The following is a 15,448-nucleotide window of genomic DNA, read 5'->3' on the forward strand; positions in this document are numbered from 1 at the left end:
GGGGGGGGGGTTCTGTAAAACGAGAAGTGACATGGGAAGGCTGAAGTACGTACTCGAGGAAAAATGTGCTATATTCCCTGGTAGACTATTGTATTCGATCCTACGCGTGTAACTGGTAATTCGTTAGAGCTTGTAGCAATCTTGAAACGAATTGCTGTGGCTGTGTCAGTAGTTCTATTCAAATCTGCTTCCTCAATCCTAGTCGTTTCTATTCTATTACCTAGGACACATTTAACATCTTCCCAAATAAGAGAACAAATGCATCCGAAGATAATAGTGGATTTATTTAGTTTGCCTATTTTGTAGTCTCAGTATATTGTTTAAAGTTATGTGCAACTTGAAATGTTTATTTTGTAACACGAAGGAGTATAAATAGCAGAACACGTTTTAGACGTTTAGTATAAACTTTGTAGTTCTAAATTTAAAAACTGAGTACAACTTTACAAAAACATTATTGGTTGCTTACAGTCATTAATGGAGTTGGGAGTAATTTCGTTTTTCTCATCGATACCGGTGAATTCTTCATGTAATATGGGTTTATACATGTTCTTTAACTTCTAGAATGTTCTGTTTCGTACAAGTGGATTTGAAACAATTTGGATTTTTATTTATACAAATTAGTTTTCCGTTAATTGGAGAACCTGGTGTACAGTTGTGATGTAAGGGGATAAATTGACGTTGTGGATTTTCGAATGTTACAGATGTATATCCTGATTCAAATTAAATTACTCCCACCTCTTTTGCATACTAATTTTATGTTATGAAATGAACAGAATTATAGTTTTGGGATTTATTATACAAAATTAATTTTTAAATTATTTGTTGACCAGGCCTCCCGGCTTCTAATAAAGGATGAACCAGTAACTGGATCACAATCGTTGCTTTACAAGGTAGGCTAAAAACACCTTGTACGAATTAGGGCGTTTCATATGTAACATGTGAGATATTTATTCGTGTATGGGTTGTAGGTATACTTCATGTTAGTTCGTAGTGTGGAACAGAATGTGCTACTAAAAAGGTGAGATTAATAATTTTTATAAACTTTTTTTTTGGGGGGGGGGGGGTCAGCAAGCGACTTTTGCACCTAGTTTCACAATATTCGTGTCACAGTTACGTATGTTTATGTTGCTCTTCTAAAAAGAGTACATTGTATTTTACATAAAATTTTGACATGGCCTATGTGAACGTTTTAATGTTTTATTGGCTACTGGTTTCACTCCTCTCTTTGGTCTTAGTTACAAAATTCACTTGTGTCACTCCCTGATATTTATTTCCTGAGCAGCGTAGAAGTAACCAGTAGTATGGTTGTCTTGGGGAATGCTGAGTAACGTCTTCACATATGCATCCACAAAATTTTCCTTTCAAATAATTTAATTTTTATTGACATTTTCTTCTTGTGTCAGGGAATAAAAATTTATTTCTTTAATGCATGTTTTGATGCTTGCTGAAGAGAATGTCTGGACGTAAGAGAGAGGTAATAGGAGGACGAAGATCATGACTTAATTGCGTTCTCCGTAATATTTAATCTTCTCTGTAATGTTATTAAAATAGTAAAGGTATCCATGTAACAGGCCGTGGAGACCCATAGGGATGTGAGACGTCGAAGCTCACACATTTTCTAGACAATTGGCTCACAGAAGGTGGTGAGGTTGTCAGCTTTACGTGCCGGCCGCCCTTAACCCCCCCCCCCCCCCCCCNATTCCTGGTACTCCTTTCTGTTAGAGTCTGAGTCGACCCCAGGACCACAGTGCGGCTGGAAGGATTAGGTCAATTGAAAAATCCAATGACCTCATCAGGAATCGAACCCGCGACCTTCCGACTTGTAGCATAGTGCCTCAACCAACTACACTGCCGCGTGCCCCCGCTGTAATATTATTGGGATGAACAAATCAAGGACATTATTAAGGGCGTGTCATTTAACACCCGCGGTAATGACAAATTCATAGCATATAAAATGTTGGTCTGAAAACCTGGAAGGAAAAGACAACCAGGGGAGAGCGAGGCGTGGGTAGGAGGATAATAATAATAAAATTCTTCTTCGACAAACGGGATGTATTGCAGTGAACAGGGTAATGAAATTCTGGGTTCTGTAAGTCGAGCACATTAGATGATCACCGAGTCAGCATCAGTTTTTCAAGAAAGGTCCTGCATCATGGAGTCGGTGAGTGAGTGAGTCAGTTAGTACCACAATATATAATGACGTTGGATTTTACATTATTTAAATACCATGTTTACCCACCGTCACAGGGAATGAAATAACAAAAGGATGGAAGGATTTAAACTGTGTTTTCAGATAATTTCAGTCTCGTCTATTTAAAATGAAATAATCTCTGCAAGTAAGTCTGTTGTACTAAAACACAGAATATACATGCAGGATTAAATCTACGCTCAGGATAGTGTAAAACTTGGCGTTTGTTCGCCACCGTAATAACATTTTAGTCATGTCCCTCCTGTATAATTTTTTTTAATTCGCTTAGGGGGGGGTGGAGTCCAACTGGGTCCGCTCGGCACGGCGGACACTGATTGGCCTATTGTAGCCTACCCTAGGAGGTTATGATGATGGAGAATTTGGTGGAACGAAGATTGGCAAGGGAAACCGAAGCACTCGGAGAAAACCCGCCCCAGCGCCACTTTGTCCACCACAAATCCCATTTGACCAGACCCGGGATCGAACCCGGGCCGCCGCAGTGGGAAGCAAGCGACTGACCGCTTGAGCTATGGCGCGACCTTTTCCCGCCTGTATAACTCGGTGACGTTCATACTTTTCTGTTGAAGCAGTCACTGGAGATCTAGTACTTTGCGTCACATTTTTTGTTGTACTGTATATAGAGCACAGGAATATCCTATTGTTAAATTATATGATGAAACGCCAAAATTTATTAACTAAACTTAAGTGCTATTTATACTATAAAATAAGGTAAAGTTAAAGCTATCCCTGTATCAGGCCAGGAAGGCCCATAGGGTTGTGAGACATCGAGGCCCCCACACTTTCTCTAGACAGTTGGCACAGATGACGGTGACGTCAGTCTTACGCGTCAGCCGCCCTTTACCTCCAGGAAGATTCTTGGTACTCATTTCTTTTAGAGGCTGAGTCGACCCCAGGGCCATAGTTAGTGTGGCTGGAAGGATTAGGTCAATTGAAAAATCGAGTGAACTCAGAAGGAATTGAACCCGCGACCTTTCAGCTTGTAGTATAATGCCTCAACCAAGTATGCTACTGCATGCCCCCACATAATGTGAGACTATATTAGAAGATATTACATGTCTAGTAACATCTGTTGGGGCACATTTCAGGGTTGGAACAAAGATAGGAACTTTGCCTCGCCTTTCCATTCATTCATCTCATATAAGGTAAAGTTGTCCCTGTGCCTAACTAATTGAGCACTCTGCCATGAAGGCGTATGGGGGAGTAGATGTATAGATTCATTTTTTCCTGATGTCGACACTAGCTGGAGGTGTGTGGTCATTAACCTCGGGGAAAGAGCCCTGGGTACCCACTGGATAGGAAGCTGGGTAGATCCCAGAGCCGGTCTGGACAACTTGGAGGAGAGAAAATTCGTTACCCTACCAGGACTGGAACCCTGCCCCCTTGGTCGTCCAGCCCGTAGCCAGTCGGTATACCAACTGCCCTATCCCGGCTCCTTCATCTCATATAAGACTTCGAAGTAAGCATTGAATTAAATAAATATATATATATATATATATATATACATGAAACATGCAGTGTAGTTTGGTAGTGAATTGTACGTAATATAAGTATGGCAGCCATGTACGTTTTCACCAGTACCGATGTGTGAACTGGGACCTCTGCTACATTTATCAGGTAAAATTATGTACAGTTCTATAGTAACCAGATACCACTGAATTATGGATGAGTGACAACCTGTACAGTTCTATAGTAACCAGATACCACTGAATTATGGATGAATGACAACCTAAGGATCTAAGAACGGTAAGTGATTTTTACCTGTAGAGTTTGAGGATATGTATGATCGACGGTAAGGAAATAATATTACATAAAATGTATATATCAGACACAGCATGGCCTTCATTTTAGTTACCTATGCTCCTAGTGGTGAAGGCGAGAAACTGGTTCACAAGCGCTGTGAAAAATGGCAGTTTCATTTTTGACGAAAAATAATTATGATAAAAGCTACAAAAGAAATCAGATAAAAATTGGCCGATAAATTATTTAGTACCTTTGGTGGGTGTCAGTAATATTTAGTAGGTAAACTGTTATTCACTACAAAATAGTTGTTTTGAACTCTTCCTTTATGGTGCTTAAGAAATGCATGCCCTTAACGTTTCTGTGGAAATAATGCCCCTTCAAAACCAATGTTTCTTTTCATACACCTTTTGTGTGTGTCTGTCATTGACAATAAATCTTCCCTGCCATCTCTTGGTGATTAAGATTGCCATTTGCAGCACCCCACAAGGTGATTTTCAAACTTACGATGGAATTCCAAAACAAAATATGATGTGTTACTAATGAATTGAATTGAATTTGAATTGAATTTATTTACATTCTATAAATCCTAAGCAGGTTAGTACCTTTGGATACAGAAGTTTGTTCATGTATGTGGTTGACATAAATTGATTTCCTTATAGTCAACATATGTGGAACCAGGTCTATTAAATCATAACTGGGGAGGTTAAATAATTTCATTTGCTGGGTGCATCCAAAATCTGAATTTGGATTTTAACGTCACGTGAAGAGTTCGGGTTTTTTTATGTGTCTGTTAGATAATGATATTAAATAATTAAAAATTGCAAATACATTTTTTTTATTTTAATAATAAATGTTCACATTCTTTTCTTGCTCCCATAGTATTAATTTAAAACATCTGTCAATTTTACATAGCACAGTATTTCTCGGGTGTTTCTCTCTCATACCCTGATAGTGGGAAAGAAGTCATGTTTGTGGAGTACTGTTTTATTTAAAGGGCAATGGTAATTGTGTGTCTTGTAATATTAAATAAGTACATAATCAGTGTTCAGGCAAGAATATATTTGTGAGGTTCATTTTCTTCTCAGAATAAACAGTGATTGTCTCCATGAACACCATTTATTTTTTAAATGAAGATGTGGCATATTTTCTGGGAGGTAAGAATCTGTTTATTATTTTGATGAACTTCTCTTACGAAAGTTAACATGACCTTGTTACTCTTCATGCATGTTAGAAGATAATTATGCCTGAGAGGCTTATAATGACGGTAAATAAAGCTAAAGTTATTCCTGTGACTGAATACTGACATGGAGGTGTTTAGAGACATGAAAATATATTTGCATGCAGTCCAGATCTCAGCAGTATATGGAAGTGTTTTGCCTTCCTGCCCCTTCACCCTGCCAGAGGAAAGAACTCCAGGATCTTAGCATGCAAGGGGTCGTTTTTCATACCTTAAATACCTGTCTACTGAAGGATTATGGCTTTATGTAATATGGAAGGGTCAGTTTATGCAGTGGAATAAAAAATATACAACTGTTTAATATGTCCTATATATTGGACAGTTAAAATATACTATGTAGAAATTTCCCTGCATACATTATTGTGGTAATCTATACTATATCCTTACAAAATCAATGAAACGTAAAATGGAACACATTGAATACACAGGAATAGTTGCTTCCCATTTTGTGGTTGTTGATGCTACCGGATGCTCAGGCCATAACTAGGACTGAAATGTTACATTTGCCAAATACCTGCTTACCTTAAGATCAGAGAGCAGATTTCAAGATCTTGGAAGAAAAAGGCAGATTAATCAAGAAGGCCAATTGGGACATTGCCTGTACATGCAGGTACCATAAATTGAGTATCCCAGTTGAAAGAACTTAATGTGGAAGGATGGAATTGCATATTTCTATATTTAATCACGGAGACTGTTTTCCTTCCAGGGTGGTCATGTTACACCCAAGTCGGGCTCCCCACCTCGACCGAATTCTGGAGGATGGAATCCACAAGGCCCTCCACCCCGGGAACAGATCCCAGACTTCCCTCCAGTTCAACCCCTGCACCCAGATGATGAGGACAGCGGTGACAGCAGTGACCCAGAATCTGTCAAAAGACAGAAACTCTAGGACTGTCCTCTAGATGGCAGCATCAGACGAGAGGGTGAATAGAGTGGGTCATGGAAGCAGCCACGCTAGGGAAATGCTGAAGCCAACCTTAAGTTTGCCAATACTTTGTTATAGAAATAAAGAACAATAAAATAAAATGGAAGAAAATAAGAATACAAACTTGAAGAAGGGAAAGGAAAATCAAGATGAGTTGTACTCAAGGATTTTATACATCAGGGAAAATCATAAAAACTGGCCACTGCTTGATTATGTGGTTGTATCAAGATGAAACCTTGAGAGCCTCACAAGATTAAATTCATGATTGGCTTATGTCTGCAACTGTGAGAAAATAATTGCCAGTTGACAGTCCTCACACCAGCTCTGCTAAACACTACTGCATTGAAGAGGGAAATATGGAGTATTGCCACCAGAAATAAAACAAGTTAACCTTTGTATAATGATGATGAATACAAGAAAATAAAGAAAAATACATCATGGACAAGTGGAAGATAACTTGACTAAATTCAACCACACGAGAGTTAACATTTTATGTTTTATTTGACTTGAAATTGATTGTTTCCAAAACAAATGATGGTCATTGTACTGAATCCTTGTGAAACATAGTCTCAGCCAATTAGGTAAGAGAGTGAATCTGTGAGATTCAAAAATGGCAAACCAGGGATATATTTAAGCCACCATAATTCATTCATTCATTTCTTTTATTTTCCATATATCCATGCAGATAAATAAAACCTAGGATGTGGCAATAATATTAGCGTGACTATAATTAGGAAAGGAAAAGCATTCAGAGGGAGGGACACAAATATTTATGCTGGGTATAGATTACATTTTGCATTATTCTGTGTACTTCCATAGAGTGATTATATGAAATATTTACTGTCTTCTATGTGCTAAATATGCAGATGCTTGTACCTCCAGAGATTGGAAGATACATCAGAATGTCTGTAACTTTAAGTTGAGTTGAGTAAAGTTGAAACATCATTACAATCAACATATATTCTTATTACCATAAGATAGGAGAGGAATATATTCATGTAATTCTAAATATTTATTTTATGCAAAAATAATATTTTTTATTTAAGTTTAATCTGCATCAGAAAACCCCTTTCTATAACATCTTCTAGAAGGGCATAAGAAACGGTGTAACCAACCTGGGGAGCATAATGCTATAAAAAGAAAAAGAGTTTTTAATGTGTGATTCAACTGAAATTATTCTTTTAGATGATTCTTTCATTTAATCCTCTCTTTTGTAAATATCTGTCAGAATTGTTAATCCAGATATTAAAAAAAAGTAGAGCAATTATATTCCAATATTTGTTGGCATAATTTATTACTAAATAAAGAACACTGTATTTCCATTTTAAAAATTGTAATTTTTTACTTGTGGTTTTGGTATGGTACTAATTACAAGTCAGTTTATCACACAGAATGATCTATGTGGTATATACAAATGAAAAGGGTTATATTTATTTCAATAAAGAGGAATTTGAGCAGAGAAATGAGGCTTTGGTGAAACCAAAAGGGGGCATCATGTTAAAAAAGTTTTGGAACCACTATTATGTCATAATGGTGTTAGAATATACAAGTGTCAGCATAGTACATGGATTCAGCACAGACATCATCATTGTCTAGTACTAAGGATATCCAAGAAGAAAAACTGATTGTACAGATTTAGTAAATGTGGCAGCATCCTTATTTCTTCTATTCTTCATTTCACTAAACACACACATGTAGCATGGCTTCAAGGTTAAGTAAAGGTTGTATTATAACCAATAGTAACAGAAAAAAATAGAAACCCAATCACCATTTGTTTCTTAAATCTGTGAGTCATGATTTTAAGTTAATATTTTTAATATAGAAATTGTATTTCATGAGCAGAGGTTAGCTGAGTTTTGTTTAAAGTAATTATAATGTGAAGACATAACACAGATGAATATAATATTGGTGGTGGTAGTGTCACTAATTTGATATGTTTAAAATATTCGGGTGATAAATAAACTAAATCTTAACTGTATATAGGACCTCTATCAACAAATCACTTGCAGAGGAAATCAAGTTACATGCAATGGCAGTCCAGTGGTTACAGTAAATCATATTGTTTGAATAAGGAAGTTCACATCCAAAGTTCAAAGGCTCCGCATACAATTGTGAAGACTAAACAGATCCAAGTAACTGTGAAAACCTCATGGATAGTGCTGTTAGTATGAAATGTTCTGAGAATGATGCAGTGGATTAGGGATCTTCATACCCGTTACTTCTGCAGCAATATCAGCATGAGAGAGAAACAAAAATGAAGATTACATAAGGAGGGACAGACAGTAAGAGTGTATAATATAGGTTTAACATTTTTACATCATTGGTGGTCCAATCATTACCCAAAATACTCTGTGAGAAATGTTTTCTTTCTCTTCGATATTTCTTGTTTGCTAGTTAGTAAATGAAGGGGAAAATGAAACCTTTTTCCTTTACAAAACCTGCTTTCCTGAAGCAAAATGTTTGTTCAGTGGTATGTTAATGCACAACTAGTATTTATATCATGTAAAATCTAAATTGACCAGTGGTGACTCCAGACATAAAATCTGTTCTTGTTTATATTGATATTTTTACAATGTTTACAACCACATCTGCCATTTTAGAAATTTATATAAAATAAAATGTTATTTAAACAGCAATATATGACATAAACTCCATCCTAAATGCAGCAATTTATTTTAGTTCTTTCGTCTTCCTTTCTTCTACACTACATGTTTCGGCTGCAAACGGCCATCATCAGGTGTATACACTCATGTAGCTGCTACACTGCAGGTAGTTTAAAATTTAGAAAACACTAGTCTTCCCAATTGTTCATTTCGTCGTTGCTAACAGGTTTCAATATATCAGGATCTTCCCTGCCGATATCTGTCAGTTGTGTACAAAATCATTGTTAACCTACACACGTCAATTTGATTTTCATAACCTGGCAGATCTTCAATTCCAATTTTAAAAATTTCTTTAATTTTTTTTTCTTTTTTTTCCAAATTTTAAAATTACAATTCTCAGGGTTACCTGCCCTATGTCTATAGTGCTGCAGCGGCTACTTCTTGTTTTCAGCACTGTTCAGGTATTATTCTGTGTAGGCTCCCTGTGTGCATGCCGCTGCTTAGTTTTAATATCTTTAATTTTAAAAGTGCCAGTTTATGAAAATCAAATTGACGTGTGTAGGTTAACAAAGCTTTTGTACATATCTGACAGATATCAGTGGGGAAGATTCTGATATATCTAAACCTTTTAGCAATGATGAAATGAACAATTGGGAAGACTAGTGTTTTTTTAATTTTAAACTACGTGCAGTGTAGCAGCTACGTGAGAGTATACACCTGATGATGGCCATTTACGGCCGAAACATGTAGTGTAGAAGAAAGCAAGACGAAAGAACTGCCATAAATTGTTGCACTTAGGAGGGAATTTATGTCATATATTGTGTAGAGTGTAACAGGATGCTTAAATATAATATTATTTAAACAGCATTTACAGTTATTTTAGCATTTGCAAACAGTAGTAGCAAGAAGTAAACATTACTTGATTAAATTTTCTAATGCCCATGAAATACTGGTTTTAGATTTTATTCTGCACTTGTTTGCAAGTTCTTTAATTATTATAAAAATTGGGCTGCTTGCAATGTCCCTTTTCTTTTAATTCCAGACAAAAATTTACTGTTGAGTTAAACCTGTTCGTATTTGGTGGATATAAAAAGAATCAATGGCATTGTCTCTTCATGAAATAAACTTAATAATTCATCTTACCCATTTCTTCTGATATAGTCGGAAAATCATCTTATGAATATGAATTCAATATTGCATTACTGGAGTTAAATTGAATCTCAGAAGTCACCATCACTCAGTGCCACGGTATGTATAGCTTCATGCAAGCTGTTTTATAGCAAACAGGATTTACTCGAAGAGTTTACGAACAATTTTGGCACTTGATGTGTCCATAACTCTGGTATACGTACACATAAACATCATCCTCTTTCCTACAAGCTTAAATCAATAGTGTGAAGAACTTATTTTATCATTTCTACTGTAATTAAGCATTACAAAGAACAGTGTCCTTGTTAAGCTAAGTAATAAAAAACCTGTGCATGGTTAAAATATACAAATTTTTTTCTTGAGTATTGCACAGAGGCAAGTTTGTGTCTTACATACACTCATATATATAATGAATCATTTTTAAAAGAAAATGTAGGAAATGTTATATGTATGTTGTTATGCTTATGCAACAATATTGTTATGTAGACCATAAATACATTTTATCTGCAAAGTATGGCATTTTCATCATAATTGTTAGCTTTGAAAAGGCATTGATGGCTATTTTAATACCTACATAAATATGGCTAGTTTTCAGAACATTTTCCCATGTTCTAAAAGAATAACTACCAGAAGAAAATGATGACGTGATCATGACTTCTCAGTGGCTTCTATGCTACTGAAGCATCTTCCATCTCAGGTGAAGTTGAACTGGAGATAATATTTAGAATAATGCTTTCAACAATAACTAGCTTCATACCAACAATTGAAAAGCTTCCACTCATTTCATTTCTAGCATTTTTGGTTTTCCAAATGTTTATTTACATTACTATGAAGTGAAAAATTGTATTTATCAACATGCTGAGTGGTCAGATTACAGTTATTTGACCATATATAGCAAGTCCTTCTGTAGCATTACTCATAGACACAGTTTTGTATACATTTAGGGTTGTCCCTTCTCTGGTTCTAGGCCATAGTTTATAGGAACTTGAATCTATCTTTGGGTCAGATTTGAATCAGAATTGGGAAGTCTCCAGATGTTTATGCATCACTGATTGTTTAGTATATTGTGATGGAATTTGTATATTGATCATAAGTTTTATCAGTTACTTTCATCTTCATCCTTGACTGTGTACACACCCCCTATGAATGGGGAATCAATCTGTTTATAACAAAGCATCATTATGATCTTCAGTGTTTTTCAGCAGTTTTTGTTTATATATATTTCTGAAGGAGCCTCACAGATAAAGTCTTCTGAGCTAGGAATCCTGTTTACATTTGAGCAATGTATGTATGACATCTTCCAGTGCAACAGTAGTCATTCAGGTGTTAAATACTCTTGTTAAATGTGACTGAAAGTTTAGTATGTACAGTTTCCAAGCTGGAACCAGTGCTAGGAGGCAGTATGTCTTTACAGTATATGTTGTTAATGAATTAAAGTTTTTACCAGAACAAAGTTTGAGAATTTGGATCCAATTACTGTGTCATTTCTTAAATGATGGAATTTATGGCACATTTATATGGAAGCTTAGAAATCCTTTTCGGGCCAAGGCCATGATTATTATTTTATCTTCAGTTCAGTGAGAATGGAATTGACTTTTAATTCATTATTCCGGCATCTTTTCTTTTGGTTGTACGTTCTCTGTATACGGCAATTTTATAACTACAATGCCTGGATGTAGTTACTGTGGACAGCTGTTTTTGAATTGCAACCAAGTTTTACACTAAGAAATGCATATGTGCTGGTCATAGTTTTCATCAATGATGCTGTTTCAGAATTTAATGAAGTGTAACTATAGTTTAAATATTTATATATATATATCCCTGTTGTTGTCATATAATAGTCCATCAGGTCCACTGTGAAAGACAAACATCCCCGCAAAAAGCTATCTTGATATTTTTGTTTAAGTCCGTAAGAAAGGAAAAAGCACAGGAGATCAAGTTAAGAGCTTTATTCACGCTTTGTTGGAAACATAATTATCTTGCTTACTTAGCTGTCACTCTTTCTCTTAATTGGTTGGATTACTGCATGGAGATTTTATTTTAAATATACTAAGTAGTTCATTTTCCTCTTTTTCTTTCCTTGGGAGACAGTGTACATTGTGCTCACATACCATACATCTTCCCTTGCACACAAGGTCCTACAAAGGGTGGAGAAGTATGATTTAGTTTGGCATCATTGTTAAAGTTTGTTCAGTATCCAGATTCTTTGCTTACTTCCAAAATGTGACCTGGCGTAGTAATTTATGTGTACCTTGAAATTGGTCAGGGGACACACAGTAGTATAGTTGGTTGAGGCACTATGCTACAAGCCGGAAGATCACGGGTTCGATTCCTGATGAGGTAATTGAATTTTTCAATTGAACTAATCCTTCCAGTCATACGGTGGCCTTGGATTTTGACTGAGCCTCTAACAGAAATGAGTACCAGGAATCTTCCTGAGGATAAAGGTCTGCCGGCCGGCATGTAAGGCTGACAACCTCACCGCCATCTGTGAACTGATTGTCTAGAAACTTTGGGAGCCTTGACGTCTCACAACCCTATGGGCCTCATGGCCTGTTACCTTTATGTTGAGATAAGTCATGATCACTCCCCTCCCTGCTCATTCATAAGTATGAAATAAGAATGCAATGAACATATTTATTATGCTGTCTCATAAATAATAGTGCATCTGCTCTGCTGTGATTATTCATTGGGCTGGTTTTTCTATGAGAGCCTATGAGTACTTTATTTTCGTGCAGAATTTTGTATTTAATGAGATATGAATGCTGTACAGAACAAATCACATGTATAAAAATAGTAATAGCCCTAATGATTCTAAGGAATTCTACCACCATTGTTAATGTTACCTCTTTGCATAATATTTCAATATGTTGATAAGAACATTACTTATATAATATACTGCATCAAATTGACTTGCTGATGTATTTTATGACACATTTTCAACTGCCTACATATGTAGAGTGGAACTGCAGAATGATTTAGGAGTGATGGCTTAAACTGACATGAAAGGAAGCAGCCCTGATGTATTTTGAGTCACCATCCAAGCATTCTACTGGAAGGACTAAAGAAAACCATAAAAATTCTCAGTCGAGGCAGCTGACCTCTGAGCCAAGATTTGTAATCCAGATGTCCCAAATGTGAAGCAAGAGTTGTATCCAATTAGCTGCAGAACTGAGTTTACATCAGATTGTGCTACCACATTTAGAATCGGGCTTGAGCTCAATAAAAGCAATTAATCACTAAACATACCCACAAAACAGTATTTTGTGTGAGTGCAGTGTAGTGCATAAATTCTCAATATTTTTATTGTAGTTGGGAAATTGAGTTACAGAACCTTAGGATATATAAGAACTAAATTTTCCTATGTAAGTTTATACAATTAAACTGGCATGTGTTTTAGTTTGTGTTCATATTTGATGATTTTCTAACGAAGCATGTTAATTTTTATTAGATTTAGAGCATGCTGTTTAAATCTTTCATTTATAGCAGTGTCACCATGGTCCTGTGTGCACTCCTGCTCTGTATTTTTTCATTATAATCTGAGTAACATTACAATCTGAGTAAATCTGAAAACTCTTTCTTATGTATTATTGGTGATGGAAAAATATTAATAATTTCCTTGTATACTTTACACATAGCACTGTCACTTCCATAATGAAAGGAAAGTTGAATTTAAAAATTTCACTGTGAATTTTAAAACATAAAATATTGATCCTATAAATGTTACTTTGCTTCAGATATTAAATGTCCTCTTAGCCACATACCAGTTATTTAAAAGTAATGTTTCTATGATGTCAGTAATTGTTTACTATTACAGCTTATTGATTGAAACAGAAACCATTTACATTTGGAAGAGACATATGTAAAGTTTATTAAATTACAATACTATTGATTGACTAATGATGCCATTTTGGTACAACTAGATGCCTAAAAAGTAGGATTTGTATTGTATGTATTGTGCTTCTCAGGAAAAAAACAAAAAGGGATAATAAGTACCTCTACTTGCAGGATGATGACTCACCTTGACAGAAGTTTTCTTCTGTGAATATGTGAAGTAGGAGGAAGAGGTTGGCAGCTCAGGTTCTTACAACAGTATACTATGTCAATAAAGTTTCTACAGAACTCATACAGACATTGGCAACACTGATTTCCATGTTTTCTAAGAATCCCCTATCAAATTCTGACAGTTGTCTGCATGCTTTCTTTTATGTTAAAATTACAAATGTTATTAAGATTAAAAGCATTGTTAACTGAGCAGAATTGTTTCAACTGAATTTAATGCTGAAATCTTTTGAATATGTAGTTGTACATCTTCATTAAAGCTGTATAATATTCTTGAGTTTATTTATTTCATAAACTGAAATCTCAAATGCACCATAACATTATTCAAAAACACATAGTCAACAGTGCTTAGAAACATTCTTCAGACTTATTCAATTAATTATCTTGAATTCAAAAATATTAAGAAACAGTTATCTGCAACAGTCTGAGTGAGGTCTGTAGTAATTGTAATGCTTAATTAATAGTAAGTCTTACACACTATAAGAAAACAAGAACATTATTAAATTTTACTGACCCTAAAATCTCCCAAGAATGTATACGATTTTTCAATATAAAATTAATAGATATTCTATACTTATATACTACAATTAAAATAAGATTGCATATACTGTATGTAATTATTTTGTTTCACAACACACTAGTACACAGTTGAATTGTGATGTCAGTTGTATTCACAAAGCCATGTTCTACATAAATATAAGAGAGAAATCTCTTGTGCAATTAATTTTGGTAGTTATACCAGTCTTTTTCTTGAGAAATGTATTAGTATTAGCAAGCAAGAGTACACAATGGACAACACAGTACTAATTACGAATAATGATGACTTTTTCATAAAAAACCATCCTAGGTTTTTAGTTAATTCTAACTTCTTGGTTACATATTGTATAATGTGGATGGTTCTAGGGGATTCTATTCTTGTAGTTTGTAAGTAGGACAAAAGAGTGCAGTAGTCTGCTGTATTGCTAACACTGTGAATGCCTTATCATTGTTTAATTTATCATGTCAGAAGTGATTATTATAAACTATTTTGTTGTCATGCCTTTTTATTAAACCTTAATCTCTTGGCAGTGTATTATTTTCCAGCATTCTGGATATTTTTAACAACTGAACTCTTTCATTCTTTTATAAAATATGCATTAATGTGATATATAAATTTGTCTGTAGAATGTATATTTTGTGGTACGCAAAGACACACGTTTCTAAACATCAGAAATTAGAAAGTGAGATGTTAATATTCCAAAAGATATTAAGGTTAAATTTGAAATGGAACCAGAATATGTAAGAGATTGTTCAGTGTAACTTCATGAAGTTAAATGATGCCAAGAGATTAATAATTATTAATGTGTCTTGAACCTCGAACATGGTTGGAATGAAAGCTGTGACACCATTTTGTTTTGTAATAGGAAACACTGAAGTATCCAGTAATGTATTTTTTGTATAAAAGATAATCAACAGAGCATTTGAATTGATATGACATGAGAAAGGTGCATTATTTAACATTGTTTAAGCACACTTAGCATTTT

The 15,448-nt window shown here is 35.1% G+C and overlaps 1 protein-coding gene across 6 annotated transcripts in view; it reads left to right on the forward strand.

The window, feature by feature from the left end:
• The window catches only part of LOC111874916 (homeobox protein extradenticle), a 592,846-nt gene extending 577,404 nt beyond the window's left edge, over positions 1 to 15,442 (forward strand). For 3 of the 6 annotated variants that reach the window (XM_023870785.2, XM_023870786.2, XM_023870787.2), the window contains 2 exons: positions 831 to 890; positions 5,893 to 8,849. In XM_023870785.2, the coding sequence (XP_023726553.1) occupies positions 831 to 890; positions 5,893 to 6,075 (243 nt within the window). In that variant the 3' untranslated portion in view covers positions 6,076 to 8,849. Of the gene's footprint in view, positions 1 to 830; positions 891 to 5,034; positions 5,062 to 5,892; positions 8,850 to 13,871 lie in introns of those variants that run through there. The other 3 variants (XM_023870788.2, XM_033755653.1, XM_023870789.2) reach the window with 3 other exon arrangements.
• The last annotated feature ends 6 nt before the right edge of the window (positions 15,443 to 15,448 follow it).

Source organism: Cryptotermes secundus, unplaced genomic scaffold, assembly GCF_002891405.2.
Source record: "Cryptotermes secundus unplaced genomic scaffold, Csec_1.0 scaffold595, whole genome shotgun sequence".
Lineage (NCBI taxonomy): Eukaryota > Metazoa > Arthropoda > Insecta > Blattodea > Kalotermitidae > Cryptotermes > Cryptotermes secundus.